The 26,205-nt window shown below is 37.4% G+C and overlaps 2 protein-coding genes across 3 annotated transcripts; both read left to right on the plus strand.

Moving 5' to 3' along the window:
* The first annotated feature begins 4,725 nt into the window (after positions 1–4,725).
* Positions 4,726–16,067, plus strand: LOC108679600 (probable magnesium transporter NIPA1). Its single transcript, XM_018168257.2, has 4 exons — positions 4,726–4,872; positions 12,174–12,800; positions 13,123–13,320; positions 13,974–16,067. Exons 2-4 carry the CDS (start codon positions 12,555–12,557, stop codon positions 15,207–15,209), a joined length of 1,680 nt encoding a protein of 559 aa, XP_018023746.1. The 5' UTR covers positions 4,726–4,872; positions 12,174–12,554; the 3' UTR covers positions 15,210–16,067.
* A 4,369-nt stretch (positions 16,068–20,436) lies between these two features.
* LOC108679582 (magnesium transporter NIPA3) lies at positions 20,437–25,872 on the plus strand. 2 transcript variants are annotated; one of them, XM_018168237.2, is made up of 4 exons: positions 20,437–20,501; positions 22,849–23,045; positions 23,589–23,786; positions 25,138–25,872. In XM_018168237.2, exons 2-4 carry the CDS (start codon positions 22,851–22,853, stop codon positions 25,834–25,836), a joined length of 1,092 nt encoding a protein of 363 aa, XP_018023726.1. In that variant the 5' UTR covers positions 20,437–20,501; positions 22,849–22,850; the 3' UTR covers positions 25,837–25,872. The 2 variants fall into 2 exon arrangements, with proteins under 2 accessions (XP_018023726.1, XP_018023734.1); XM_018168245.2 differs by having other exon boundaries at positions 20,455–20,510.
* Positions 25,873–26,205: the final 333 nt, after the last annotated feature.

Consider the following 26,205-nt stretch of genomic DNA (forward strand, 5'->3'; position numbering starts at 1 on the left):
ATCTAGAAAGTAACTGAACTCGTTCCATAGCGTCGTGATGGAGACATTTTCCTCCCTGTTGCCACCTACACGTATGAGTGCGAATTGGGGTAATGAATGACAGCTATACTTTCTAAAGTACAAGGTCATTTAAATTTAATGCAGATGCAGTTATGTGTTTTATACGTAATTATAGTTTGTGAGTTTTTTCAACTCAGTCCATACTTTGATCAGTTGCGTTTCTATGAATTTCATTAACTACGGCGGTTCTTTAGTACTTTCTCGTGTGGCAGTTAATCTTTTGTTATCAAACAGTTAGCCATGAGTTTTTTCTTATTTCTTTCAATTATGATTATGGAAGCGCGATTCCACTGTTGCCTGGAAACTTCTTAGATTAATATTTTAGATTGCTAAAAAATATATTAATTAAATTCATCTCTATATCTTACGTTTCATTGAACAAATAAGGAATAACATTGTGGCGCTTCATCTAAGTAATCAAAACTTAGGCATAACAAAAGTCAGGAAGTTATACAGAAAGGATCGTAGAAAATCGAGCCAAATAATTAAAGTCATATATGTACCCAATTAAAAAATCCCGGTGTAATGCCAATGCATCTAATTAGAAAAGCATAATATGAAAAGACGAAATTTCATACCAAGTCCATTACGGTGGAAACGACAGAACATTACCATTACCAATGATTTAAAAATTTCTTCTTGGCTCAAACAGCTAAAGAAGATAATTGCAAAAGAATTATAGCTAAAGAAATATGTTGCAATACTTTGCATTTCTATCATCTTATCCTGATGTGAACATGTCATTGTGCAGCGGGCATAAATTTCTCTTTATGAACACCTCACCAATTCTTAAAATATTGTGGGCAGATTCCAAAGATCACAGGCTGTGCTAGCGCGTTATTCGTAGTCTTGTGCAATAAACAAAGCTGAATCAATCGAGTTAACTGGGCATACGGCAGCAGTATAAGTTGAATGCAGTATACCAAACGTAAAACCATATAAGTATGGTTGATTGAAGACTTTGCAGTATTACTCCCGTTGATAACGTTAATCGTGAGCGCAACTACCGTTTTGACATATAAGTCGCTATTCAGCAGATACTGAATTCACATCGGCCGTTTTCATTGAAATCCTTACAATACTGGTCAGAACTACGATTTATAGAGATCGATTACCACATAAAAACTACAAAGCTATTTGATCGCTACAGAGAGATGCGGTTCAGTTTTGTTTATGAAATAGATCATTTCTATTGAAGACCTGCAACTTGAATGCTGTAGCGAGGTTACCGACATCAATAATTTCATTTGGTTGACAGTAGTAACATAACCGAGCGCATGGCGCCATTTTCCATAAACAGCTTAAATCATAGGTCACCACAACCATTTACCTCAAATCTTACCCAACAAAGGGATCCGGCCTTTGGAACCCGATCTTTCCATAACTGACGATTGATTGAGATAGCTGCTGGACTTAATTATTGCCTGCTCCGTAATTTGCTAGGCATTTTAAGACTGAACATATGCTCCTGCATAGCTTGTGATAAGTTCTAAGTGTGATAAGTTCTAAAAAAAACAAAGTTCGCTTTATTCAAGTAGCAAAACATTTGCCATTCGTTCCTTTATATTTTGATATAAAAAAAGAACTTGGCTGACTGACCTAACCCCAGATTCATATAGTATAGAAATGCTGATTATACAGGTTCGGCAAACTGGCTACCGATTTCAAAGAATCGGCTATTCCGTGATTATCGGCACGACATATGTATTCCGGAAGAAAAACGACATGCACAAGAAATTCTGGCGTGATATAATCACGATTCGATAATTAACAGTGTCAGTAATTTATAAAGATGAATTTAATTAGTCTTTCGAAATAGCGGAAGGAGTGGCATGCGAAGCCTCACATTTCACTGACCCGATTCCCGTTATTCTTTGCCCCGAGTAATTTTCCGTCGTATCGAGTGCTGATTGTAGGTGCTAAAATAATCGCAATTAGGTTATTAACATTTCTAACTTCATCTTTTCTATAAATTAATGTATTTTACCTCTGGATGTGATTCAAAACGCATACGAACTTATTAGCGCAGTGTTTTGAAGCGAAGTTTACACAGGCATTTGTCCTTCGTATTGACATGCGAGTCCTACCAACATAACGTCTTCACGCCCGCCACCCTCATTTGAGATGTGTCCTACTTGGCCATATTAATTGGCAGTAAAGATACTCTAGCCTCTCTCTTCACAGAGAACAATACGATAGATCAGCCGACGTAATGTCTCTGTAATTACAGCCTCTGGAAACTGGCGTAGCACTGCTGAGAATTTCACCTTTTCTCCCTCTCTATCTTTTTGTCTCGCAATATGTCACCCGATCCACCAGTTGATTTGTTCGGAAGTTTATTTGAAGAATTTAAATAAAATAAATAAATAAATAGCGGTTTCAGCGTTTATTAGGCCGTAGGCCTGTCGCCGATTCTTAACATCGCAGAACATTCACAGCTTGTTGCGGTCTCGAACTCGCAACTCACTGCTTCAAATTTTGCTTTTGCTTAACCGCCCGGCCTCCTCGCCGATTATGACCGGAAACTGGCGCACAAAGCTGGGATCGAACCCGCACCTCTCTGCGCCAATCTTGGTACTCTGAACTTTAACCACTGGGCCACCCTGCCCTATAACGTAATTTTATTTACGTTATAGAATTACTAACGAATACAGTTTACTGGATTCATTTTACTTCGTGGAAAGAAAACATGTAAAATATTGATGCATAATTTAACCAATTTTCGTTCTCCCGATGCATTTAACGTTTAAAGCTTAAAAAGTAGCCAGATATTTTCCCCAAGAATAGTACGTGGGAAGCCATTAGTTTCGTAAATCCCCATTGATATAATTGTAGATGATTTTGTAAAAAACAGATGACTGCATTAAAAATCCGATGATCCTTTTAATCAACAAACAGAACTTTTTTGAGTGTAATTGAGTACAATACCAACTTTTATCGAGTTTTTTTCGCCATAAATTTACTTAATTATAGTTTAATTTCATAGTTTCCTGCCCTGAACTCTATTCACGCAACAAAGTTTTATCATTCACTTCATTCAAACCGTAATTGGATGTTTTCTCTTAAGCGAATAACGCAACTTTTAACAAGAATTAATTTTTCCTTTTAGAGGGAAATTTCGATTGCACCTCAAAAAACTCTAATGCAAACTTATCCGTTTCTGACATCCGTTCCTAGGCGTAAAAATAGATGGCAGAATTCAGAGATCAACTTTCATTAGAGAATAAATAATTTTTTATATACTGATCAAAGTGGTAAAAATAAAAATCAGCTGGCTGAATTCAGAGATCATCTTTCATTAGAGAATAAATAATTCTTAATATACTGATCGAAGTGGTAATAATAAAATTCAGCGGCCAAAATTCAGAGATCATCTTCCAGTTGAGAACAAATAATTTTTATCTACTGATCGAAGCAGTCAAAATAAAATTCAGCCGGCAGAATTCAGAGATCAACTTTCATTGGAGAACAAATAATTTTTTATCTACTGATCGAAGTGTTTAAAATAAATTTTCTCTTCTATATTCTCTTGTTGCTTGCCCTATGGCCCGCAGTGCGGCACATCAGAGCCTACCTGCCCTTATTGATCACTCCTGCCTGCCCATCTCCAGCGACCAGCAGCATTAGGCTCACGGGTGCCTGGAAACATGCCCAGCTCACTGGACGAGCTGGGCTGCTCTATAATTCCAGGAAGAGCCCAGCACACTGGACGAGCTGGGCTGCTCTATAATTCCAGGAAGAGCCCAGCACACTGGACGAGCTGGGCTGTTCTATAATTCCAGGAAGAGCCCAGCACACTGGACGAGCCGGGCAGTTCTATAATTCCAGGAAGAACGTCACGCCCAATGCTTGCATTTGTGCCGGTAATTTTTTCAATCTTATATGATGATTTTAAATCCATATTTAAAAGAAAATCATTGATAGATAATTTGTTCCTGTGGGATTTAAGAAAATTATCGATTTAAAATTTGAGTACTACGCATTAGGTTCCATGTTCCGGCGTGTGCTGGTTGAATTAAATCACAAACTTTATTTCTTCAATGTAAGGGAAACTCACAGAGCATACATATTTGATATCACATAATATGCACATATGCACATTTCTGCTGCAGCCATACATGATGATTCACTGGCGACGATTCTTCCTACCGCAATTTTACGTGATAATCTTTTCTTCGTTTAAAGACATTTTTAGCACAAATTTGAGTACGTTTTCATTATCATTTAAATAAATTTTCGCATACTCTGATGATGATCGTACGTTGTACGATTAATGAAGATCCATTATGTACATCGGAGATTGGATGGATTTGTTTAACATATGAATAATAGTAGGACAGTGGGTTTTCGGTGTATTTTGAATTTATAATATCGCTTAGATACAGCCGTTATCAATGCGTCTCTGCTTCTAAAATGTGAACAAACCTTATAAAACGAAAAACGATTAATGTGAAGTAAGGTCACACAATTTCCACCCTCATAGTCTTGTGTCACAAAACAGACTCTCTTGAAGTAGGACAAGTCATCGCACAAAAGTACTGCTCAGGAAGACAGGTAGCGCGATCTGAACACCTTCCGTTGGCGCGGTCGATGTCTCGTTCTCGCGCCTCTTGACGAGGTCGGCTGCTCTAGCGGGCCAGGTCACTCGTCAGTGTTGCGCTGGAGGCGTCCGTATCACGTATACGGTGCAAGACTCTGTCACTGCTGCCACGCTAGCGCCACGCTTCATAGAAGCTACTAGAACCGCAAACTGTACGCAAAACCAACGCCATTGCTCGTAAAGTTCTCGAAAATAAACTAACTTAGCTTCAGGTAAGTGTAGAGTTTTTTATGCTTTAATTAGCTCATTTGTGTAATCTGTTCAATTTACTTCAATAAAGGAGTAGCTCTATCGATGTGCTCTCTCAAGACTTGAGTGTCTGTCCTGATTTCTAAAGATGTACTAAATACCGATCAAGTAAATACTGAAGGTACACGCGGGTTAGCAAAACCACTTGTTAACTGAAGAAGATTTCCGACTTTATCCTCCAAAACTCAATCAATGCCCCACTCGCGTTCACATGCATAATGATTAGTAAATATTATCTGTTCATATACATGTACATGGGTAATTCGCTACTAACAAATTGTTTAAGTATAAAGAAGAGGTGATGACGACATTGTGAGAACGAATTGAAAGTTAATATTTTTACTGTCTTCGTGAGAATTTTCGCATTCATTTTTTTTTGTGTGAGTAAATGAAGTCTGTAAACAATGTCCGAAAGAAAGTAAGGCAAATTCACAGCATAAATTCCCATACAGCACAAATTACGACGAAACTATTTAAGGTTGTCAACCATTTTACCACTCTGGTGCAGTGGTGCACACCAATCGTATTTACCTCAGAAGTGCGGCGAAACAGCAGTGTTTTTACAAGAGGGTTTTGATGAAAAGTCAACCTGTTGAACGGGCGAGCTCCTAGGAAAATACTGTAATATATTATAATATTAGAGATCGCGTTCAATGCTCTGTTTGCAAACGTACCCTTTTTAAATTAAGGGAACCCTTCCCTACCCTTCCCTACCCTTCCCTACCATTCCCTACCATAAATAATCGAACTAAGAGATATAAATGCATCAATGAAAGAAATCATCTCGAATTTATCCTAAAATACGATGAAATCTGTCCACATCATTAACTGATTTTGGAACTCGGCATGAAAAAATAAAATAATAAAGCAAAAACGTTGAGTCTAGAGATCTTTTAGAACCATGCTTAGTTGGGCATCGGGCTTGAGAGTTGCGATAAATGCTTTGTTGAGCAGAAATAAAAGAATTTGAATTTCATTTGGTAGAGACAGGAACTTCATTGCATGGAATATCAATGCTTGTCGCCTAGGCAACCGCATGACCAATTGACTTTCCTTCTTCGAGGCCGGTTTCTCGGAAGTGTTTCTGATTCGAGTGAAATTACATAAACTTTTTTCTCTCTCTATCTAAACTTTCACATTTGCCTCTGAACCTACGAGAAAAAAAAACAGATATTACGGCAATAGTATAAATAGAGTCACTTTGCAATTTTTTCAATCCGAGATATTTTCATAAAACAACGCAATTATGCTACCAGTTAAAATTTTACGGTCTTAATGGACACAGCGGCATCGCTTTGTGCTTGTAAACGAATCGAACGCTTTTACCGCAGTTGAGAGCCACGATAAAAGCATCGTAACTCTATCATTACTTTCTCAATCGACTACTGTAATCGTATGATATTTTTCATTTTATCAGATTAACATTGTAAAATTAGTTCGTTTAGCAATACATTGCATTGCTCACTGACGTGTTTCTTTATCTTGTCACTTAATGACTGAACGATGAAGTTGGGATTCGATAGAGGAGGTGTTTCTATCGTTAATAGTCTTCCGATGATTATTCTGCTGAATTCTCTTCACGCTATCTTCGAGTGTCTGTAATTATCAGGAAAAGCGATTTGTTAACTTTATATATGAACCCGGTGGCTTGAAACTTTCTCATCGAGGTGCTGATAAGAAAAATATTAAATCTTTTCAATTCCAACACCTGAAATAGAATGAGTTTTGAACACGCACGGGAGGAAGTGATACCCAATTCCTGACTTGATTTTATTGCTGATTGTGCGGGACTATTAACTGAATTTACTTGCAACGATGTCACTTTCAGGTATATAAGAATGTGTTAGTGCGTATAACATGCTCGTTTGGGCAGCCACCACGCATGATTCATATTCCACGCAATAGAAATATATCTTATCTTATCCTATCGGTCGATTTCTTTCATGATAAAGTTATCAATAGCGGTCGAGATGAAAAATGTATTCTCAGAGTAATAACTTTGTTGATTGAGCAATGAAAACAGAAACAAAAAGTATATACGTAACCGGAAATATTCTTAGCGAGTAAGACATTTATTCATAAAATATTATTTTGCTACTTACAAATATTATTCGTGATAATATATTATTTCTCACAAATCAACCAAGTACTTTTGTTTGGACTCACATTTAAAACGCGTCATTCAAATTGAGTATGTTCTCTCAAACTTTTCTGAAAGCTTCGTACTGTAGTGCTGATCGGAATATTGTAGCAGGCATTGATCGAATGCGATATCTCTCTTGAACGAGAGCTTCATTCAATCAAGCATTTACAGAGCAACGCCTCAAACGTTCCTGCCTGATTCAAATTCGAACCAAAGACCAAACACGTACAACGAGCACCAAAACCAAGCACGAACTAAACAAAAAACCAAACACGAACGCTGAATCAAATACGAAGCTGGACCGAACTGAACGCCGGGCCAAAAGAGGAACTCTGAGCCAAACTCGAACGCTGGACCATACATGAACGCACGACCAAACATGAACGCTGGACCTAACATGAACGCTGGACCTAACATGAACGCTGGACCTAACATAAACGCTGGACCAAACATGAACGCCGCATGGACCAAACTCGAACGCTGGGCCAAACACGAACGCTGGACCAAACACGAACGCTGTACCAAACATGAACGCTGGGCCAAACACGAACGCTGGGCCAAACACGAACGCTGGACCAAACACGAACGCTGTACCAAACATGAACGCTGGACCAAACACGAACGCCGGGCCAAACATGAACGCTGGGCCAAACATGAACGCCGGGCCTAACTGGGAACACAGCACCAAACACAAACGCTAAACCAAACATGAAACGCTGGCGTAGTTGAAAGTTGATGATTAATTTCACGCGCGTGCGTAAGCGATGCGTACGCACGTTTGTCGGGCCCCCGTCAAGGCGCTGCGTATCGTAATGAGCGTCACGCTCTCACATGCGACAGATTGTGCGTGTAGTCACTTCCTCGACTGACCATCATAATATGACCCTGGATAAAAAACATTTCTTCTCATTCGAGAGGCGTTTATTCTCTTAATTAATTTTGAATGTGTAGCTATGAAGAAGATGCATTAACATGTAAATTGCCTGCTTGATGTGGTCAGAAAAAAAAAACACTCCAATCAATAATTGGGAATACGGCAGACAAATTTTCAACATGAGTTATTACAGAGTTTATAATAGTGCTGAACGAAGATTACCTGATACACTATTTATAATAGTGGTGCATGAACGTTCCTTAATACATTGTTCAAATTAGTGCTGCTTAAAAAATTGAACATGTCTTAATACATATTTGATATTAATGTTGCCTCGCATGACTTGATTAGTGGCATGAAGATGCCTAATAGACAGTTCATGATAGTGTTTTATGAATGTGGTTCCGGCTATGCATTCAATTCAAGTTTGAAGTTTAAATTTTTGTGATTATTTAGCTTTGAATGGTAAGACAAATAACGCGGCTGCACCTCATTCAGCGTCTCAAGTTGGATTCATTTAAATGACTCCAATGTCATGCATGAGCGTTCGCATAACATACGCACGAAATTATTATTTTTCAACGAAATTCAACCGAATTCTTCATTTAAATTTAATTTGTCATCACCAATGGCAGGCTCTATTATTAGGTTATGAGGAATCCCGGAAAACCATCTGTAACTTGGAACTTTAAAGAATTGTCAGGCTTTTAAATGAGTGCTGGTTTTAACCTGAAAGCCAAATATCAAAGGTTCGTTTTTAAATTCTGACTTATACAGTATATACTCGCATACTTATTATATAGACTATACGAATGAACGATTGTTTTGTGGGATATAAATAATTCTTAGTCAATCGACGGCACTGAAATGAGAATCCTTACATCAACAAGACACAAACCTATTTTTACTAACATTACTTTCGGTTTTCAAAGACTCACGTCACTTCTAACTTTTATAACGAAGCTCAGTGCAGCGGAAGGGTATGCAAGTTGAATTTCGTTCTATTTCTCACAAAGGTTATTACTTTTTACGCGGATCCGACGCAAAATGCCAAGTCCTTTACTGCGGCAAAGGAGCAAGGCAATTGTGAGCAGTTATAAATAGTTCTGCCAATTCCGGTTGAACAAAAGACGACCGCTTACAGACTTCCCTCATCAACATTAGAAGAATCAGACCTTCCGCTGGAGTTATTTTGGGCTCTTGTGCTCTTTGATTTGAGATTCTAAGCAGTTATCTGTGATCTTATTTTCAGCAATACAGTAAATTGTGCACTTAAAAATGTCCCTCAAGTTTTGTTTAAGTTTCTTTGGCCGTTGCTTTTTCGAGAAGTTGTTTCATGAATGAGCTATTGAATAGGTCAACAGGAACGTGAGATTATAATAATGCAAAAGATTTTCGGAAACTTTTTCCATCGAAAACCCTACGACGAAGCGTATTCTATGCTGTCATAATGAAACAATTATATTTCTAAATCGTTATCCCTTTTTTCAATGTTGTTCATTTTGCTTGACTATGGATAATGCCCGAAATTGCTGCATGGTTAGGAAGAACGAGAAGTGATGACCCGCGCCCATGCAAACGCTTAACAACCATGCACCTGTATTGTGCAACGGTAACTGTTGTAGACCAGGCAGTTTGCAGCTCAAAAGCGCCGCGTAATTTAACGCACTTAATTATGAACAACTATCGGCAGTTATTGGCGTTTCCTAAGCGTGAAAGGTTTAAAAATGTTTTAGTTCGATGGCGCTGCTGAGAATACCACGTAACAACTGAGGGGTAAGAGTTGAATTTGCTACTTATATTTTTTCACTTAAAATGTCTCCAATTATATGGTAATTAAACTATATGACTGAAATGCTTGTTCAATTAAATATTTAAAACTCTTGATGCATTAAATTGATTGCGTTCTATTTAAAGTAGCAAACTTTGAAGCTAATAAAATGGGTTATATACAAATTTAATCATTATTTGTTATGTTTAGGTCTATTTATACATCGCCCATTGTGTTGCATGAATATAGGTGCGTCGGTACATTCAATATTGAATTTTTAATTCAGCTGCTCATAGAAGACATTAAATGATTAATTCAGCTTTGAATGTTAATTAATGTAACGCGGCTTTGACAATTCGATCAATCTGCATATATTGTGAGATCGGACAGGAGAAAAAGTTAGACAAAGCAAGAAAATCCCGCAAATATTTTCTTCCAGTGAAGTTGAACGTTGATCAAGAGGATTCATACACGTCTGCTGTGTAATCTTTATTTATAAACATCGTTAGAGGAAGCTTCGTAATCGTAAATACAGTGCGCGAACTACGACGCTAGAACGAGAAACATTGCACAGTTCCTGCAACTTAGCATAATGGCAGCGCTTGCCGGAATTGTCGTATCGACTGATCGAAATTCGCACGTAATTTTAGATATTCAGTTTGTTGTTGGATTTTTTTATTCAATTATAATTAACCTTATTAAGTAGCATATTGAGCTGAAATGAATTCGTAAATGTAATTTTAGTCTACACTCATGTGTTCGGTGATGCTTTTGCTGATTTAATTCTTTTGAGAGCAGATTTATTTTCGGTGCTCCAATGTGTAGTTATTGTCGAGTGATTCGCTTCAATATTTTAATTTAAAAATCGATAATAATTCAGAATTTCAGCAAGCTCCTTTGGAATTACTTGATAAATTTCAATGTGAATGTACTATTATAGATAGTATTATATTACTGATCCTCCTAATTTATAAATCCCTCCCTCCATAATCTTTCTTGAGGCTACATTTATGCAATGGCCATATTCAAATTCAGTAGCGCACATACGAGTTGTCAATAGTTTTGTACTCTCACCTTTCTTAATGTAAGCAGCAAATTGTACCTTCTTGGAACAGCAGTTACAAATGAAGTGCGTTAGGATCAAAGGCGGTCATTACACTGGATTGGTGACGGCAATCAAATGTAAAGGTTAAGCTCGATCGATCGGACATGATTTGCCGCGCGGTCAGTACAGTTGAAAGCGATTGCGTGACTGCGCAGGCCGGTGGTGTTGCAGTGCGCAGCATGGATGAACTTGTTATCAATTTGGTTCCGGAACCATAATGGCCCCATCCTGCAACATGACAGTTATTGGCACTCGTGTTTGTCTCTGCAGACTGCTGCATGACGTACGATTCCTTTATTAATGAAGATGGCTGAATGATTGACATATGGTCTTCGTGGTTCCGGGCGATATTCACGATTGATGTTGGCATCATCTATGATTGACTTGACAAACAATTGGCACTGGTCTGCGTTTTTTATAACTTTGATATTTTTACTATGGATAAGACTGCTGCTAGCAGACACGAAATGACTCATGACAGGAGTTTCTCATAACAAGAAGCAATTCGCGATGCCTTCGAGGTTGTCATTCATAGGGAATGGGCGCCTGAATTTGATATTCACAGCGTTCATTATCAACGTTATTCACAAGACTGATGTTTATTTGAACAATAGATTGTGTTTAAGGCGAGTTATGCGTAATTTTTATATATTTTTGGTAGTTTGTTGAAGCAAGAACTACATGCCTCAGGTTACATAATTCATTGTTTGACGTCATTTTGTACATGATCTTTTTTTATTCTCGCTGTTAATGCAGTTATTCATTTTATCTACGCTTTCAAGGCAAAAATGATGTTATTTTCATCTGTTATAAGAGAAAGGATCGATGATGTTAGCAGGAATATATTCTTGACGTCATACAGCACTGTTTCGTTGTTGAATTGCATTCATTATTCACACAAGCGTTCATCCTCTATCATCGATCAGCTGAATGCAAGCATGAGATACTCTAAAAATAAAGCCGTCCTTGAAGCGATGATAAGTAATGTATGGTTGTGAAAATATGATTTAGAATTCTTTTGAAAATAAAATAGAAGAAATTTTGCACGGAAAATTATGAAAGTTGTTGACGATAATCATAAAACTGAAAGAAAATTCAATTCTGTATTCATCAAACGTCAGCACTGTTGGTTTTAGGATGAGTTGTCTTATCTCTTAACTTATTCCCGACAGCATAGATTGGTAATTATATGTATGGTAGTCAATTGAACCTCGAGTGCATAAATAGCTCGCAGTATTTTCGTGAAATAATTGCGAAACTTCATCTAAAAAGGCGTTAACATTAAGTACTGAATTTTATGAGTACTATTGAGATCACTAATAATCGAGTTGAGAAAATCGGTTATATTTAACAATATTTTTTCTTTTACAGGTGCACAGAAAACTTTCTCCTATCGGATACGCATGCATATGAGGTGTCCTCACGTAAGCTCGGCTAACGAAGTGTAATTCTGTCAGCAAAACAAACTATGATAAACTAACATGACTACAAGGCTTGAAAAATCACGGAAAAAATGTTGGAAAAGAGTTTTGCGAAGTCTTAACATGCCTATAACTTATTGACGAGACGGAGTAAGCTCTACGAGCGTTTGATACAATAAAATACTTAGGCAATTTCACAAATAGACACATTCACGGAATGCAGCAATGATTAAAGTTGAATGGGGGCTTATGACATAAAATTAGCACGAAGTTGTGTACAAAATCAACAAAAGTTACTTATTCAAGTAAATTGCATTTATATCCACGAACCATGGCCTCCCTTTACTCTGCAAGTGGGTCAAATGACACACAAAACCAAACGCTCGCTCTGCTCGGTCTCCACAACTGCACCAGCCTGGACAGCGACGGTATCCTGTCTACGGCGGTGCTCGCTGAAGACGTGATGGTGGAGACAATGCCGCTGAACTCCATCATTGGGGTGATCATCGCGGTCTTTGCTAACTCCCTCAACGGCTTCTCCATTATACTAAAAAAACAGTCCCTGAAAAGATTACAGGTAAAATAATGCTTCTTTTGGATTGAGGAAAGTTGCGCGTTTCGGTGGTTCGCATTAAGACTATGTGTGGATGAATAAGAATAGCGTCATTAAATCCAAATTATGGAATTCTTTCTTTTCGTTTGTTTGGTTTCTCTTTTGCTTATATTATTTATATTTTATTCATAGCTGATATTTATTAATAAAAATATGCCAAAATTAGACAGAATGTGAAAACATTGGCACCGTATGATAAAATCCGACAACCCGGAACTCCAAACTCAGTTTCATATCCAAATGAATATTGTTAAATTCTACAACTTAATCAATTTGTCTGTTGAAGGACACTGGGCACCTGAGGGCGTCAGAAGGCGGCTTTGGATACCTGAAGGAGGCACGGTGGTGGATGGGTATTTCTTTGCTCGGCTTCGGCGAGCTGCTCAATTTCGTGGCGCTGATTTTTGCACCGGCAATTCTGGTGACGCCGCTGGGGGTGATGGCTCTGGTAACGACCACCGTACTGTCCCCTGTCATTCTCAAGGTGCGCCGAAGAAGGAAGAATCCTTTTTTTAGAAAGCTTTTAATAACATAACATGACATAACATAACATAACATAACATAACATAACATAACATAACATAACATAACATAACATAACATAACATAACATAACATAACATAACATAGTGATGTCGGCGCTAAAGAGTAGGCCTGATGTGGCCTGTCGCCGATTATTGATCTTTTCGTGACTTGTTCACAGAAGATCTATGATCGTGTCATTTGACCGGATCTTTTCAAAACTGACGATACGATATAGTTTGAAATTGCTACTTGACTTACAGCGGTTTCGATATGGTGCTAGGCATTTCAAATCTGAACATATATTTTTTTGCGCCTCAAGTTCTGATATTTCCTGAGAATTAAACATCACATATAGTATCCATTTCGATATTTTATTATGTGGAATTCATTGCCATATATCACAGGGTACGATTGATTACAAATAACTATGAGTATTAGAATTACTTTGATTATTCTCGTGCTACTAATTTTGCATAATGATTTTATTAATTAAACTTATTTCAGCTCGCGCAAAAAGAATTAACAAAAATGAATTTATACTGAAGATTAGTATGCGATATACTATATAGATAACTGTTTTAAAATGCAGAGTAACGATAAAATAATCCTCAGGAAAAGACCGGGACGGTTGGGCTGCTCGGGTGCCTGCTGGTGCTGGTCGGCTGCGTCATCATCACGCTGTGTGGACCTAAGGACCAAGAGGTGGCCTCCGTCCAAGAGTTCGAGGACCATCTCACATCACCGGGGTTCTTAGCTTATGCGGGCTCCATAGTGCTCATAACGTCCTTCCTTATCTATATTTCGCCAAAGTATGGGTCAAAATACCTGCTCCTGTACGTCTTTATCGTTGGCAGTTACGGTTCTCTTTCAGTCATGTTCTGTAAAGGAATCGGAATCGCGATCAAAACTACAATACTAGGAGTGAATGCGTTTACAGAATGGAGTGTTTGGGTTTCAATTTTTTGTTTAATTGCTTGTCTTCTAATTGAGACTGCATACAATCAGGTGAGCCTGGATCTTTTTAACACTTCCATCGTGATGTCGGTCACATACGTTATTTTCTCGACCCTTATAATTGCTGGGTCTGCCATAATTTTTTCCTCGAAGCAGAATATCGGTACTAAAGATATAATTTTGACAGTTCTGGGCTTTATTGTGAACGTTATAGCTCTCTACATGATGAATTTGGATAAGAATCCTGACATGGTACTCACGATATCTCGTAACGACGAGCAATGCCAATCTCTGGAAAAAATTCCAGTTCAAGATGTTGAACAAACAGTCGGTCGGACATTCGATACAAATGCCATCAGCAAACAGGGAGAGTTCATCAGTTTTTCCAATGCTTCAGTTTTAACTCCTGCAAGCACACCAAGGACATCAACAAATAAACATACATGTGGAATGGCCATCCATTCTTCCATGCTTCGGGAAGGAGAAACAAAAAACAGCTACTCTTCTCTGCTCAGTGACGACGCGGTGTCGGTTACTTCCAAAGATGGCGTCGTGACGAGTGATAACAACAGGCCAGATGACACTGATAAGCGACCAAATTCGGCTTCGTCTACTGCGTCGTTAAGCACCAATAAGATCAGCAGCTTACGTAGTCTTTGTTCCTTTGGGTACATGCAAGAGATTGAAGTGGCCAAACACTCCGAAGAAACTCACTCAGATGAAGATGATAAAAATATTGAAGAATCCAAGTCCTCCCTTGGGCATTCTGCTGAAGACTCATTCGCAATTGATGTATCCGATAATGATGGTAAAGTCAGCCGATCAAATTCCCGAAAGAAGAAAACGACAAAGCTACTGCAAAAAAGTGCACAAGCAACCTCAATAGAAATTTGACAAGAAATTATGGGATGTAAATCGCCAAAATTGTAAGTTTTAAGAATAACATATGGCCAATCTGTGTCAATCGATTTCTTTGCTTGTGCTTTTTATCTTGGAGAAGAGAAAACTTCTGCATAGTGCGATTGAATGTGAAATTCCATTGTCTAGTAACTCTAGTGACTCTCGATAGGCTGCTACTAATGATGCCAAATCAACGATTCCCGCAGCCCTGTTTTCAAAATGACTCGCAAAATCAAGCAGTTATATTTTCTATATTTACTTTCGAAAGCATCGTATGATATGGTAAAATGTCTCAAATTAAATGCTATAACTTTAAACGTGTTCATTATACTCAGTAGCAAAGCTATGGCAGCTCCGGTTATAGTAATGTAGTGAGCTTATGTAGTGTCCTACGAATGAAAGATATTCTGTGATTTTAATTAAATTTTGGACACCAGTCAAGCTGAAGTTATTGCCACAACTCAATGAAAGTTTATGCCTTTATTGGGGTTGTTGCGTACGTACGATAATCACTTAAACAGCATAAAATCAACTGGATTAATTTATTATTTATGTCGAATGTCCAGTAACTCCACATGCACAATAGTTTTTAATGATACCGATAAATGTCGCGACGTGCTGATCCTTCCATGAAAAGATCGATGTTTAAGAATTCGATCAAGCTATTTTTTAGTAGACACGGATCCTATAAATCACCCGTGTTATTAACTATATAAGCTGAATACATTTATGGAATGCACTATTATGCATTATTATTATCACAGTATTATGTACCGAATTGGGATCACAATTCGTGAGACACAAACTACATCGCACGTCTTGCGATTGCAGTGAGGTTATGAAGGCTTTTATTAAAATTAGACTTTTATTATCCAGCTATACTATATTAGTGAGATTAGACAATTGGATATGAGCACAATAATTTTTATTTTGAAAAATATGCACAATTTCAATCATACTTTTTGTGGGGGCGCGAGAGTGTCCTTATTCTTTCTTTTGAATGCGTTGTTTATTTAAATTAATCAATATTGACTAATTAGTAATAATGAGTTTATTTAATTAATAAAATAAACCTTAACAAATCTCAAAATTATTTTTGAAGCAATTTTCAAATAATTTGAATAGCACCTTCTAAAATACTGAGCTATACCTCACTGCAATTATTGATGCATCTTATTGCTGGCCCGATTAGTCTCACGTGTAATAATTCTAGGAAGAGTTGTAAGTGGCGTGGTTTGGATAAATATCAGTGAACCAAGGAAAAATATTGTTGTGAGGACATAATAACGTTTAAAATTGTGGTCTTCGTGAGTGTGATCGACAATATAGCTTGTATAAAAGAAGATGTAGAAGGAACGATGAATTTCCTCAAACATCTGACTTCAATAAATGTACTCATGGAATAAAATTGAATGCAGTTGTCAAATGTACCCCGATCCAAGTTGTGCAATGTGATGAAGGAATTACAATTTTTTAGCCTTCATCGCTTCTCCCACAGGGATAAGCTATTGTAATAACTGGGGTGAAGATCGTAGGAAGCAGTGTACGGCGAAGAATATCTTCAAGTTTTCAAATTCGTTTTCAAATCAAGTTTTCAAAGACAACCATATGACCTCATCGGCGACTACTAATCTCTCTATTCGAGTTTATTATTCTAGTCCATATGTAACACGAGTTGGCGCATCACGAGTAATTTCTTCACAATATAAGTTTCTCCACTGCATCGCTTTGAGATGTGAGTAACGATTAATTAATTAACTTACAACTTAGCAATCCAACACTTTAGATCAATGTTGTCCAAATAAAGTTTATCGCCACCAATTGCAATTTATTTATTTTCGAGGGTTAATGGAGGAGTGGAAACTAAATTACTATTTACTACATCTATCTATATAAGTTAGCAATAGAGAAATCTAAAAATGCAATATCGTTGTTGAATCATTATTGTAAAATACAAAACCTAACCCTGCAAAAAAATTATATGTGTAAAGAGTCATCTCAATTTTTTTCGCCTCGACAATAGCATCACTGTTGAAGAACTGTATTAGTTAGCGAGAGAATAATTTTTTATAACTAAGAAATGTTCTAGGGATAACTCTAGAAATTATGTGATATAAGACTTCATTCACCATCTAATGGTAATCAAATTTTGTTTGAGATATGAATTGGGCTTAGTAACCCAGCAGGTCATATGGAATTGAAGGAGAACTCGTTAAAGGAAGAATAATTATTGTACGCGACAGTCGAAGGAAAAAAGGCATCCCGTATATTATGCGGCAGATTCGAGTTTTTGTCAGAAAATTTCAGTCTGGTTAATTTACAGAAAATATTTAGCCACATGTCGGCCCATGACATGTGCAAGAGAAACAGGACTCTAGTTAAAAATATAATTTACTATTCGCTCTGTGAATTCTTATGGTAATTTGGTAATTTACATGAAAATGTTTAGAAATATTATTCACTTAGTTCTCATCTATTGTTGAATTGTTATTGAGTACACAAATTCAACCCATTGAAACGCGAAATCAAAATTGTGTTGATTATACCGTATGTTATACATGTTCATAATAAACGAGATAAATGCGAGAAATGGGCTCTTTCAGGGGGGATAGAGTCATGTTTACAGCCGGGTATTAAATTTGCAAATACGTATGTTACCGGTCGACAAGTTTTATATGTTCAGTTGTTCTTTATGATATTCAAACCAGCCAGCAATATGTACTGTTAAAGGAAATTTAAAATAAAAGAAAATTTTGTAGCTCCTAGAGCTAAGAAGGTAGAGCCGATAATGGCTGATGTTCACGTATCATCGTTTACGTGAGTACGTGTAATGCTACGTTCTGTAAACGGTAACGCAAAAGATAGCTTTTGTAATTACATGGCGGGTGACGTCTTGTCGTCAACGCGGCACCAAAAGCATGTCATGGATACCTTGTGAGAAATAAAAAATACACTATAATATAGAAATGTATCCAATTTTTTCTCCATAAATAGTGCTGATATAATAAATATCATTTAAATATTAGTGCTATAAAAAATCTGGCCTGTATATTCTTATTTGATTCAAAGGCGATAACATTTGAGACTTACAACAGAAAATTGCAAGAAATTCGAGGGCGATTGAGCACGGATAAAATAACTTAGCGAACTTAATTAAATTAAAGGCTCATGAACAGCCAAAATTTTTGATTCACCACAGTCATTTTTTTATTAGTATCTCTTGTGCAAATATTTTTTTATTAGTTCCTCTTATAATTCAATGATTCACGATGAGTTGGGTTCGCTTTGTACGGTGTTCAATGGTGCTTTGTAATGAGCATTACTAGCACAGCTCGACGAAACATCTTCGCTATAATTTCCACCAAAAAACTTGACGAAGGCAGGAAAAGTCAATTGGATTGAATGAATATATTTGCGAGAGGAAGATAACGGATATTGTGTCCGTAGTGGCATGAGAAGCGGGATGACAGACGAGAACGGATTCACACAGACACACTGTCACTACGCACATTGTCACCACACACATTGTCACCACACACACTGTCACTACGCACATTGTCACCACACACACTGTCACTACGCACATTGTCACCACACACATTGTCACCACACACACTGTCACTACATACATTGTCATTACACACTTTGTCACCACACACACTGTCACTACATACATTGTCACTACCCACATTGTCACCACACACACACACACACACACACGCTGTCACCACACACACACTGTCACCACACACACTGTCACCACACACACTGTCACCACACACACACTGTCACCACACATACTGTCACCACACACACTGTCACCACACACACACACACGCTGTCACCACACACACGCTGTCACCACACACACTGTCACCACACACACTGTCACCACACACATACTGTCACCACACATAATGTCACCACACACACTGTCTCTATCGTGTTATTTAGTAATATTTTTACACACATACTGTCACCACACATACTGTCACCACACACACTGTCACTATCGTGTTATTTAGTAACATTTTTTTCAACCCTTTGTTGAGCCTATCAATACGAGAAAACAATTTACTAGAAAAATTCTGAAAAAGCTTTCTCAACATCCCTGCAACTTACGTCCAAATTCTTGCAACAAGAGCCGCCAGCGATCAAAGTCCATCCATGTAGCAGCCTGTTGCCTATGCGAGAATTCAGGTACGAATAAGCCGAGCCTCAACTCGATCCAGCCGTCCGTTTTTTACCACGAAAATAATGATTATTACAAGCACCTTGCAGCGATGACAGCAGGCTAACCTTGGCAAGCAGAACCACAAAAAAAAAATGGTCTGAAAACGGCATTTATGTTAGGCTTGGACTTGAGAAGAACGCGTTCAGCTAAGTGTACCAGTTACACCTAAGTGTTCCAGTTTCATCTGAGTGCATCGGTTTCATCTAAGTGTTCCAGTTTCATCTGAGTGCACCAGTTTCATCTAAGTGTTCCAGTTTCATCTAAATGTACCACTCACAGTTTGATCTAAGGGTACCAGTTTCATCAGAGTGTAACAGTATCGTCTAAGTCTACCAGTTTCATCTAAGTGTACCAGTTTCATCTAAGTGTACCAGTTTCATCTGAGTGTACCAGTTTCATCTAAGTGTACCAGTTTCATCTAAGTGTACCAGTTTCATCTAAGTGTACCAGTTTCATCTAAGTGTATCAGTTTCATCTAGGTGTACCAGTTTCATTTATGAGTACCAGTTTCATCTTAGTGTACCAGTTTCATCTAAGTATACCAGTTTCATCTTAGTGTACCAGTTTCATCTAAGTATACCAGTTTCATCTAAGCGTACCAGTTTAATCTAAGTTTACCAGTTTCATCTTAGTGTACCAGTTTCATCCTCTAAGTGTACCTGTTTCATCTAAGTGTACCAGTTTCATCTAAGTGTACCTGTTTCATCTAAGTGTACCAGTTTCATCTATGTGTACCAGTTTCATCCTCTAAGTGTACTAGTTTAATCTAAGTTTACCAGTTTCATCTTAGTGTACCAGTTTCAGCTAAGTGTACCAGATTCATCCTCTAAGTGTACCAGTTTCATCTAAGTTTACCAGTTTCATTTAAATAGCACACTAATTGGCCTGTACACCTCTGCATTCGGTGCAAGTTTTTATCAAAATCTTGTCTCATCACAATTTTTAATTTGAACCTTGGGTTTCTCCCAGCATCATGTGAGAGACGGGCTCGCGTCGTCGCAGAGAGCAGTTGTGTGGTGTACGTCTCTTCGACCTCCGTCACTGATATTCAGGTATTTCGAGTGAGTAGGTGTCAGATTATAGTACCAAGTAAAGATGTAATCAATCGAATATTATGTAGAAATAATTCTGAACATTATAATCTCTCAAAGACGTTTGAAGTCATCCATTTTCCTCCACGCGATGTACAAAACACAGCCTGCCCTGTCAAAATTTAGCCGCGGCAGACGGTCTGGTTTCGGTTGTCAGTCTCGGATTAGAGATGATTCAGATGTGAAATGGCCGCATCTCATAACGATCGCCCCAAGCTCGACGGGTAATTTCACAAGATTCTCTTTCGGCGCTTATTTCGCTCCGGCAACCGGAACCTAAAGCGGACATAGAGCTTCTAATTTACACCGCAAAAAGAATTTGGGGCGACCCTGAGCCAGCGGCTGACAGGCATCCAAATTTTGATAGGGTGTTTTCTAGACGATCCTTTCATTATTTATCTTGAGTGTGACTGTGAATGAATCAAACATGTTATGATCACTTTTCTTTTTGGTTATGAGAATTGCAACCCGGCTTCATTCCCATAAAGTTTTCTCTATTAATTTCAAACATTTAGACTAATGTCGTTTTACAAAATTTTGATTTCAATTCATTTATTTAGGCATAGCATAGATTACATAAATATGGTAGCTATGAATAGGGAATCAATTTTCTACCAACGTTCTCCTTGAATATTACGAAGCCACACTCCATTTTTAAACTCCTGTCCCTGAAAACAATTCAGATAACCTTTAGGAAAATTAAAAGTCTTCTCACAATGTATATAGGGTACGTTTGTGAAAATTACAAAATCCATTCAGAGAAAAGTAATGTTCCTGAGGGCGAAACAACTTCACTACATCACCATAATACCACGCTTATATTATCGTTTATTTTGTTTATTTTGTCGCACGTCTTTTTCTTCTGCTGAAATCTTGGATCAACCCGCGCTAGTTGTGATGGCTTGGTTTTCCGTCAACAGTTTTGAAAAACACGCAGCAAACGTTGATTGACAACAATTGTCAATCAACATTAATATTAGCGCAGCAAATGCCTCGACATGAATCTTTCTTCCATCTCACTCCATTCGAGAATATACTTACATACATTTGGGAATATTTTTTTGTTTGCACAGGGCACAGGTATACAAATCTTGTGAAGATTTCACACAATCAATAGGGTTTCAAATAAAAGAACTAATGAAGAAAGCTCTTACTTTAATTTATTCAATAAAGAATTGAATTTGATTTGGAGTTGTTTTGCTTCATTGTAATGCAGGCAATGTTCAGTCGTTAATCGTTAAGAGCCGAGTGCCAAAACGCAATCATCAGAATACGGTAAACAAGAAGTTGAAGGTGGCGGGTGGAAATAATACGGTGATACATGCGTAAAGTAGAAATAAAGTTAGGCCGGCTAGTCTCAGGGTGGGATTAAATGGATGCTGTAGAAGAATTAATTCAAAAATCTTGCAGTATGCCAGGGTAAACTAATTAAGGTTATAATAAATAATCCAAATATCAATTGTGCACGGAAAAAACTTCGAACCTGAAGTTTAAATGCCCAGTGTGGTGATCACTTTATGAAGGAAGAATAATTGGAGGGATATAGTGGATATTAGTTCAAGGGAGGGAAATTGGACAGGAAAGATAAGAAGAACAGTTGAAGGTTTTGATGCTTTGGAAATTGAGATCAAGACTTAAGGCTAAAGTTTGAATAGTGATCTTCGCGGGTAACGTAGTAAAGTAACGCACTCTAGAGCAACGAACACTAAAAAAATGAATCGATTTATTTGATTTGGATGAAGTAACGATTAAATTTAAATTTAATATGTAAATTTAAATTTAAAAAATAATAATTTAGCAACATAAGTCAGATTGGACCTCGAGAACTTTTTCATAATCGCTGATTATATCGGTTGTAAAGCAGTTATTCTATATGAGAGACGAGGTTTATTATAAAAAAGATATCACTTCAAAGGCATTTTACGATTATTTCCGCATTGATAATTCTTCTTAAGTTTTTCATTGCACATGCTTGTAATCTATCGCTCTAAGAATTAATTTCAGGAAGACTCCTTTGGTTACCTAATGAGTCCGCGTTTCATTTTGGCGATAATTAAAAGGTCTTCGCCATGAGCGATGGGATCAAGATTACTGATGGGGCGAATTTGCATACAAATCTTCACAGTTCTAGCGACCGATTCGAATTAATTTAGAATCTAAAATAAAACGTATTTATTCATAATCTAAATGAAGTTAACTCAAATATTGTCGATAAAATGCATAAATTCACAACTGAATTTTGCTGTGACATCTATAGTGATACATTTAGAAAATTTACGAGTATCCTAAAAACTATATTTTTTTTCAGTCATGGAGTTGCACCTGAACGGAAGTGAAAGCCTCAATGGGACTTCAACGTTGAATGCTTCGTGCGGACCAACAGATCTGAGTTTGGAAAATCAAATTCCGACATCCATGATCATCGGCATCCTTGTCACAATTGGGTGTTTCATATTAACTGGCTTCTCCCTTTCTATAAGGAAAAAAGCCTTGATTATTGTGGCAGTGAGTATTTTAAATTTAAGAAAATAATGCATGAAATTCAGCAAATCGAGATATTCAAGGAATCATAATCATCGGCATTACAAAATAAGATGGCCCGTCAAGTGATGAATTGGACTATTAGGAACCAGAAATATTCTCTTCGAAAGTTTATAACTTGTGCTCATCACAAAAGCCGCCCGCACACGAGAGCAGGTTTTCAGTCTTCAATTTTAGAAAAATTTAATCCCCTGATATGTGCTGGAAACTACGTGGCGACTCCTGATTATTATTAGTCTTAGAAGAAGGAATTTTAATAATCCTTCATCGCTTTATTTCTAATTACCAAAAATACTGCTTGCGATGTAAGAAATAAAAAAATATAACTCAGTACTCGCTGCAGTGAGTGACAGAGAGCGCATTTTCTCGTCGACGAAAACTTGAGATCACGGACGGACGGACGGACAGACGGACAGACAGACGGACATGGCGAGCACAATAGTGCATTTTTTCCATAAATGAGAAAATGCGCTAAAAACGATCCATATGATCACTGTTTTTCCGCAGCTCAACGGTTCTAACCCAGCGGCTGAGGGTGGACTAGGCTACCTCAAGTCAGCCTTATGGTGGCTGGGCTTCGCTCTAACGGCCATCTCGCAGATAGGTGTAGGAGTATGTCTTAACTTCGTCCCAGCCATCATCGTATCGCCGTTGGGAGTCCTCAACATTGCTAGCTCAGCAATGGGAGGGCGGTGGATTCTGAAGGTGAGCAGATTTTGTGGCATGTAAAATTTCCCGAACAAATCAGCACGAAACAAATAAATCCTACCGAGACATTGCCAAATATGCAAAGAAACGAACAAACATTCGATGACATTTCCCGACATGGACCCTTACGGTATATATCTAACTAATTATATAATTTTTTGAACACATTTAAAATTATTCTTCGGGAGAGTGCTATCCAAATCACCTCAGCATTTTACAATTAAAAATTTTTTTGCTACTTTTCTGACGTAAGATCGGCAAAATATATATGTTTCTATTCATCGCACTAAAACTAGAACTTATTAAACTACATTTGATTAAAAAAATACGATGTACAAGCATGAAAAATGCCGGCAGCCAGCAATGAAACTAACCGCCCTCCGACAGAGAAAGATATCTGGGTATACGGATATACGGGGGAACTGCTAGGTAGGCAAACGTGGAAATAATCTTTAGTGATAGTATCTTTCAAATTCACACCCACTAAGATCTTATCTCTTTAAAATTACATCGAAGCAGTAAGTACCTAAAAAGTCCAGTGGTCCAGTACAACTTCTGGACCACTGGTTACGTTCTGGTACATCGACTAGATAAAAGTGAATGAGTTCAGAATTCGACAATAATAATATAAATATTTATATGTATACATATAAATCCTGCTAAATGTAATACACAAAATATAGGATATTATAATATTTTGTGTTTTATGTAATATAAACATAATAATATAATATATAATTTAATTTGACACTGCCCTCCACGAATGGATAGGCGCACAACCATCGCAATAACCACAAAAATTTCAACTGCGTACAATATCTCCTCAGATCGAATAGAATAATCCAGCACCAGGTCCAATTAACACTGGTATTGATTCGCACTCGAGAACATTTACATGAATATTATTTTTCATTTTTGACTCATCAACGACCACTCCTTCACTTACACCACACATGCAATATTAATTTATAACATTCACAGTGGCAACAGAGGCAGAACTACGCACTCTGGTATTACCATAAGCGCAAAATACGAACATTCATACATGCCGTAGGACACGCAAATGTAGGCATGCTAAAAAATACAAAAGACAGTTAACGAATATGAATTTTCACGAATTTCGCAATAATTTTTCCTCGCAGAATATGCAAAAATTACAGTTAATTTACTCGCATTTCAATAGGCTTCAACTTATGTATTACTTGCCTTATACATGCTTTAACCAAACACTTTATACCAGTCTTGGGTGCTATACGATCAACTAAAAGTTATTAACTCATAAATTTTCTTGAAATATAGCTCAAATAGTTGAAAAAATTAATGAAGACTAACGGTTTCTACCTGACAGGAAAAGATAGGCGTTTTCGGATGGGTGGGATGCTGCATTCTGATGATCGGCATCGCCATGTTTGCCATCATCGCACCTAAAGAATTGGATTTGAAAACTACGGAGGATTTTGTGCAGCTTCTCGTATCTATAAATTTTATTTCCTTTTATATAGTAATTTTTCTGTGCACAATTGTACTTTTGATTTTAGCTCCCAAGTATGGCTCACGGCACATTTTGATTTATGCGTTTATTTCTGGTGCCGCTGGCACTTTGCTGTCTTGGCTGACGAAAGGCATTTTAATTTTTGTTTCCACGGGTGTCTTCGATCATTGGCTTTTATGGGTGTCGATAGCAATAAATTTGTCAATTATTTTATTTCATTTATACTACATGCATATTTTGTTGCACTTGTACGAAACATCGGCTGCAGAAGCTTCAGTCACAGTAATCATGTCCACTCTAATTGTTTCTTCATCGTCGTTTATCTTTCCGATCCAATATAACATCACTTTGAGGGAGGGATTTTTGATGGCTTTTAGTTTCACCACAATCGTGTTAGGATTATTTGTGCTGAACTTTGGTAAACACGTGACGGTAAATTTCAAGGAAATTTTACTAAAAGAAGTTAAATATGCGACTATGGAGGGCCCAACAGAAACTGACGCGAAAGTGAATTGCGGCACAGACAACGAAATGTTCAGAAAAACTGAGGAGTGAGAACCCTTCAGTTATCTCCATGCATGTTTGACATTTTACATTTAAAAAAACATCAAATGAGCTAAATTTATTACAAACCGCATCGCAAACAAATTTTACCTTGCTATAGTAGGGAAGGAAGAAATACGGTAATTTGATGTTTAGAGGCAACCGTTTTGGGGTGTTTACTATTAAATAATTATAGATGAGCATTCTGAAAACAGCGGTTTAGTAAAAATGTTTTTAACTCAGCGTTGTAGAGCTCTTTCATGAAAGCCTGCTATTTTATTGCAAAAATGATGAGTTTTTTTTCAAAATCCTAGGAATAGTAAACCAATTTAAAAAAATTATAACCGTATGAATGTGTTAGAGACCGTTCGGATGAAGATC

The sequence above is a fragment of the Hyalella azteca genome, unplaced genomic scaffold, assembly GCF_000764305.2.
Source record: "Hyalella azteca isolate HAZT.00-mixed unplaced genomic scaffold, Hazt_2.0.2 contig10602, whole genome shotgun sequence".
Classification (NCBI taxonomy): Eukaryota; Metazoa; Arthropoda; class Malacostraca; order Amphipoda; family Hyalellidae; genus Hyalella; species Hyalella azteca.

Bases quoted from the DNA above. Each gene is read 5' to 3' on its own strand.
- LOC108679600 (XM_018168257.2), top strand. From the start codon at position 12,555: ATGGCCTCCCTTTACTCTGCAAGTGGGTCAAATGACACACAAAACCAA. The intron at 12,801-13,122 runs GTAAAATAATGC...TGTCTGTTGAAG, and splicing joins AGTCCCTGAAAAGATTACAG to GACACTGGGCACCTGAGGGC. The intron at 13,321-13,973 runs GTGCGCCGAAGA...AATAATCCTCAG, and splicing joins TGTCCCCTGTCATTCTCAAG to GAAAAGACCGGGACGGTTGG.
- LOC108679582 (XM_018168237.2), top strand. From the start codon at position 22,851: ATGGAGTTGCACCTGAACGGAAGTGAAAGCCTCAATGGGACTTCAACG. The intron at 23,046-23,588 runs GTGAGTATTTTA...GTTTTTCCGCAG, and splicing joins AAGCCTTGATTATTGTGGCA to CTCAACGGTTCTAACCCAGC. The intron at 23,787-25,137 runs GTGAGCAGATTT...TCTACCTGACAG, and splicing joins GAGGGCGGTGGATTCTGAAG to GAAAAGATAGGCGTTTTCGG.